General features: G+C 29.6%; 1 protein-coding gene across 1 annotated transcript in view; it reads left to right on the forward strand.

The window, feature by feature from the left end:
• LOC107456815 (dopamine D2-like receptor) overlaps positions 1–6,694 on the forward strand; it is a 227,377-nt gene that overhangs the window by 180,975 nt on the left and 39,708 nt on the right. The window contains exon 3 of the mRNA XM_071180684.1: positions 668–777. Coding sequence (XP_071036785.1) covers positions 668–777 — 110 coding nt within the window. The remainder of the gene's footprint in view (positions 1–667; positions 778–6,694) is intronic.

Here is a 6,694-nt window from a genome sequence, read left to right on the forward strand (position 1 = left end):
TATTGTCGACCAGTGTTTTAGAGAACAAATAATGACTTTGTCCAAGAAAAAACACATTATAGCTGAGCTAAATGAAGAGTGCTATGTTTAATGAAGAAGCTATGTTTAATGTCAAAATCAAAATCTTGGCTGATTTCAATGCGCTGTTGGATGTTGTCCGCCATTGCTTCTGTGGTTAACGTCACGTTGTAATCCAACTGCAGTTGAGTTGGACGGCAATTGTAGTTCAAGATGAGCGTTCAATGACGTATACTATCAAACTCACAAATGGACCAATCAGAGGTTAACGCTGATTTCCAGCTGACGGCGTCCTGTCCTAAGAAACCAGGCCTTTTAATTACGAAGTTTAATTCACGGTGAATAGACGATCCACTGACGATGACCCACGAAGTTTAATTCTTCACACTTTTTACGATTCTTGAGGTTTTCAATCGATGCTTTCAGTCAATGTCAAGTGCAGACATTAATTTTTTTTAAATTTAAATATTAAAATTCCATATATATATACACTTTCGGGAGAGGAGCCACGAGATTGCGAGTTAGTGAGGGAAACCACGCTTCTTGCCAGGGATGAAGGATGCTTATGTTACTTTAACATCTTTGTTACTTTAGAATATTATATTTTGTTTGATTTTTGCGTCGCTAATTATTGTTAATTTATTTTCAGGTAAATGTTGATTGGGAGCTGAGTGACACTCTTTGTGATTTTTACATTGCAGTCGACGTCACCTGTAGTACAGCATCAATTTTTAATCTAGTTGCCATAAGTATTGACAGGTAAGACATGTAATTTCGCAGATTAAAATAATTATGTTAGACATTTAGAATGATTGGCTCACACGCTGAAGATGAGCAATTATTTCATTACCTTTCCGTTATTTAGTTACTTCGAATATTTAATTAATTTTTCGTTAATATGATCTCTAAGCATGATATGTTTTATTCTAAAAGCAAATTAGTGAAACATTAAGAAAAAAATGAATTTCTAATAAATTTTGCTTTAAAAGAGAAAAAAAAAAGATACTTTCTTATGTAAATACATGTCTGTAAGCTCATAGAACCCATAAAATATGATAAAAATACGAAAAAAAGGAAAACAAAAAAATATTTTTAAAAAAATTTATAAAAAAACATTTAATTTTTTTTAATAATGAAAAAAATAAAAAAAAATTAAAAAAAGGGAAAACAAAATCATATAAACTCTAATCATATAAACCTACCCAAATCATATAAACCTACTTCGGCTTTTCTTCTTCATGATGTTTTAACAGTCTTGGCTTTCTTTTTAATTTTCGAAGAACAACATTCGAATTTGATCTCTAAGTGTGCCAGACTGTTGTATGAGAGATCGTTCTACTTATTTTTCTGAGTTATTCTGCAAGTAGACAAGTTCTTTTTTGTTACAAGTTTTCAAATTGATCCATTTTCCCAAGCTAATAATTGACGCTTCCTACCAGATCTTTTATACTTTCTATAAGAACCTCTTTTGGTTTAAGCATTACCAGCTGCAGTTTTATAACGTTTAATTAACTTAGATATTTCTTATTCGGACTTACCAGAGCCTTTAAATTTTTTTAAAATTCTAGCTCAGATAATTCTTTGCTACAAAGCAAAGCGAATTTTACTATAAAAACAAATAAATTAAATTCGAATTCTCTTTATGATATAATCGTTTGCATTTTCTGTGATACGAAGTTACTTTTTAAATATGATTTTCAAAGAAAAATAAAAAAAAGATTTCGAAAACTGAAACAATTTTGAAAAAAAGAAATAGGTGGTCTTTTACTTACGTAACCCCTAGATTTTTTTTAAAAAAATCGTTTGCTCTGTGTAACTAACTTTACTTTTTTTCACTTTTCTATTTACTCGATAAAATATAATTTACTTCACTATTTTAAAATTATTAGTTTTATGCAGTGTACCATAAAAAATAAGTGATATTTTGGGGGTGATATTTTGTAACACACCGTATGTTTAAATAGATCTGCGCTAAAAAAGTGAAAGCAAAGAAATACCAATCCATTGGTCGATCGTTACTCAAGTAGGATGACACAAACTTATGTCACCTAAATCGCATAAAAGAGTTGCGCCATTGCCTGGCAACAGGTCATTAAGGATAAAGGCGAAAATCTCTTTGCCCTGTTGGATATCTATTAGACGTTTACTTCGCCGTAGAAGAAAATGAGTGAAAGAATTATGGCGTGTTTCGAACAAAAATGTCTAATCGAGTGGGTATTCTAGAAGACTACTGCTCAGAAACTGAAAGTACGCTTCACCAGACATAAGAAACGAGCTATTTAATCAACAGTATATTATTTTCATTCTTTTTTTTTTGTCGCATCACAATAACTTTCTCCAAAGAATGTGATATTATTCGAAATTCGAAGTAGTTATAAAAAAGAAACAACAATTTTTGTTTTTGTTTTGACAAAAAAGGCGTCATTTTAAAAATTCCTAACATTATTATTATTCAAATAGATTAAACGCGTTAAATGGCACTTTTAGTCAATTTCAGAATGGAATGAAAATGTATAGAAATATCAAGGAGCTGGCTGAAAACATACGTTTTCATTAAAAATAAACTTCGACTTTAAGTTGACCGTAACTTATTCCTTAACTCAGATTTTTGAGAGATTCTATTACTTTCTATGTTCATTCGTTTGGATTAGTTCAGTTAGTTGAGTAAAACAAAGCAGAGCTGTTGTCAAATATTTCTACAAGTACACTAAGTTCTCAAATATTAGATTAAGTCCATGTTAGAACATTAATTGGCATGTTTTTTTTTGTACAAGCTTAACTTTGTGTTACTAGATACTAGAGTTTTATAGATAGATCACTCTTTTCAAAATTAACTATTGTAACCAATATCTAATTTTACTGATTGTTCGGCGTAAAACACTGAACAGTTTTTAACACAAAACACTTTTTTTTAAAGATACGTTAAAAATGAGTTGCTTAAAGAATTCTTAGCTGAGAAAAAATACGTGAAGATGCATTGGAAGAAACCTTTAGACAAGTTTATCTGGTAAATAGAGACATTTTTCTAAAAAAAACATAAATAGTATGCGGATATTCGTCAATTATGTTGACAGAGCCGTTGTGGCTCAAAGAATGGAGCGTTCGCTTTTTACGAGTGAGGTGAACCTCGCCCAGCAAAGGCTGGTCGTTACGAATTCCGCACCGCAGTACTGATGTAAAATATCCTCAGTGGTAGACAGATCATGGGCCAAAGGTAGACGGATCAATGAGCCCCCTAGGCTAACGGTGGGAGGTTTTCTTTTTAATATAATAAATATGTGGATTAGTTCCATCAAAAAATCCTCCATGAAGGCAAATTTCTCCCAATACTTGATACATAAGTTCCCTTGTCTTCTGAATTAGTTTCAAAAATACAAGGCTATGGAGTTGAACATTAGCAGTCGTAAACCCAAAATTGGGTCGGCTGCTCCACGAGGGTTATAAAAATAAAATAAAATTATGCCAACTAATGTAAACTAAGCGGTTTTCTGCCTATTTGCACAATTTGCAGGTCTCATTTTATTAGAAAATAGATCCACGTGCACATAAAACAACGCAATATAAATTAAAATATAGATACTACTTAAGCTGATAGAAAATTTATACGACACCGCGATTAAGAAACAAAACTTGTCTTGCTTTTATTTCCTGTTCCCCGACTTTTAATTGGCTAAATCTATAAACTCATATGAATAATTTAAACTATTCGCGTTTTAGCCTACGTACTCTTGATGCTCAGGTTTACTGTCAAAAGAGATGCTATGTAAATTTACCAGTTGATTTTTCGTTGTCAAATGCACTTGGAACCAACTTCCCCTCCAAAAACAATGATGGAATCGCACTCAGTTCCATCATCCTTTCAGATCTTCGACTTTCGACCTTGCAACAGATACATTTAACTGCTGCTCTGCAATTTTACTCCTCCCTGTCTCTAATTGGGGAATGCGTAGAGCGACGCGACTCGTACAAGATCACCGGTCTTTTATTCCACCATGGGTATATTTGATTTTCCGAGGATCATCCTCCCCGTCACCATCATCTTAAAAGGCTTAACACAATAGTTAACAAGGCTAAAATAAGATCTTTTTTCTAAAATCATAACATTTTATCTCAAAAGTATCACTTTTAGAAGCTTTGTCTACCAGGCCTTTAAATGTATGAAGCGAAATTATGCGAAAAAAACACAAAAATAAACATTCTGCAGTTTCGGTTCTATAAGCAAGTACCTTTTTTTATTTGTCCTTATTAGTATTCACATTATTTAACTTTATTTCTATGCAGCATAAATTATACCCTACTTTCAATGGTATTTGCATTTTTATGAAAAAAGTTTTCACAGAAATCATTTATTTAAAAAAATAAGTTTGATAAGAGGCAAATTTTTAAAAAAAAGCATACCCGCAACAGCTCATAATGAGCCAGGGAAAACATTGCTCTTCAACTTTGTGACCAATGGAATGATTACGACATTGTCACGCATGAACCGCCTTTACTTCCCAGACAAGTTGCTAATCTTTGAACTGAAGCTGGATGTGCTTCGAGCCACCTCTGAGATCCGAACCCCGGTTCTCCACAATGTCTGACCAGTACCTTACTGAACCAATTTAAAAAACATAGTAATTATTAATTTCTAAGAAATAATTTTTATTTTAAAATTATTCTAAATAGAATTACAATTTTTGAAACAACGCACTTATATACATAAGCTTAAACATGAATTCTTGTTGGTATTTTACACGTCGGTAAAAGAGCAAAAAATTTTATATTTAAAAATGAGTAGTTGGCTTATTTAACAAGAAGGAAATGTTTATTTTATTTTCCTAATAGATAAAATGAAATTTGCAATTGAATTATTAATTTATTTTTATGCTTTTGTTTAGGGTAAAAAGAAAATATTCATTGTTGTTAAAATTCTTTTAACAACAATGAATCTTTTGAAATGTAACAATAATATTGTAAATAAAAAGTAAGTATATTTATTGAATTGATGGATAAAAAATTTCTGCCAATTGAAATATGATAATTTCACATTATATTCACCAAGTAGCAAACGTTTCTTTTGTTTCAACGTTTTGTTCTAAGGTTTTGTTTGAAATTTGATATTTTGTTATTTCTCATATTTATCTATGAATTGATGAACCCGTGAATTATTTTTCATGAAATACTTCATAAATTTAAATTGCAATTGAACATGGCAAATTATCTTTCTGTCAATAAAGAATGATCAAAACGGCAAAAAGAGTAATACAAAATACTAAAAATTACATTTTAGCAGTTTTTTATCTTCTAAATATAGTTATACTGTTTTAAAATAATAATTTATATTTTAAAATACTAGTTTTAAAGAATTGTAAGCTTGATAATAGAATAGATAATAGAATGTATGTTACTTTAACGAAAATCATGCTGTTCTACAAAAATTCTCACAAAAAATTGCCTGAACATTTAAAAACTGTGACGTATTGTTATATTGTCTAAAGTCTTTCAATTGTCATTTAAAGAATTAAAAACGTTTATCAAAACACCTTTACTGTCGCTTAACACTTTGATAAACACAAATAAACACAGTCCTAAAGATATTTCATTGTGTAAAAATCAAAGTGCTAGTTTTATTGCAAATTTTTTTTCACTAATAATTAAATATGTGTGAAAATAATAAAGTTTAAAATATCCTTCTTAATAATAGCCATTACTATGAAACGCAAATAACAATAAAACTTTAGAGATATTTACCCATATTAAAAAATCAAAGCGCTATTTTTCCAACTGATATTATCCCATGTTCTTATATTGATCTTTTTTTAATAATCAAAAACGTGTGAATATACTCAACCTAGAAAAATACCTCTTTATTATACCCATTATTATCAAATATAATTTCACTTTTCTTTCAATAAAAACAAAACGAAAATGAACTATGAAAAGAATATTCTAATCCCCGTTATTTAAAGCCTGTTTTTTTTTAAAGTAAAGAAAAAAAGAAAAACGAAAAGAAACCGAAAGAAAAACGGTTTCATTACGCTTTAATGACACATTAAGTTCAAAAAATAAATAATCAATAAATTATTGATTTTTTTAAGCTGAGTTCTCTGAAGGAATGAAATTTTTACTTATTTAAGTTTTAAAGCTCTAGACTCTTTCTTTCATACTTAAAAGCTATCGAATCGAATAATTTAAACTTCTTTCATAAAAAAGAACTTGACCAAGTTTAGAGGAGAATTCAATATTTTTATCCTTGGTATTGGAAAGAAGGCAATAATGAAGGAGAAAAAAAGTAAAAGACGATATTTTCTTTTACTTTTTATCGATTGATTTGGCAACACTTTCTTAACTTCTTCTGATAAAAATATGAGCGGGAAAGTCTTCTAAAATGAAATTTTATACAATAAAATTTTTTTTAGGTATCTAACAAAAATACGTAAAATATTCATTCTGCAATAACGCATGAATAATTTAAAACTGCGTCCAACTAAAAATATTTGCATAAGTTTTATTGCTCTATTTCAATAGACCATGCCAAAATGTTTCTTCTGCCAAGAATAATTTTAAACTGCGTAAAATGAATTTAGGTTCGAAGTCTCTGAAAAAATATTTCGAAAGTAAATTCAACTAAATTCAACATTGCAAAAATGAATGGTTAAAAAAATATTCAATTTATATATATATATGATGGAAT

Source organism: Parasteatoda tepidariorum, chromosome 5 (assembly GCF_043381705.1).
Source record: "Parasteatoda tepidariorum isolate YZ-2023 chromosome 5, CAS_Ptep_4.0, whole genome shotgun sequence".
Taxonomy (NCBI): domain Eukaryota; kingdom Metazoa; phylum Arthropoda; class Arachnida; order Araneae; family Theridiidae; genus Parasteatoda; species Parasteatoda tepidariorum.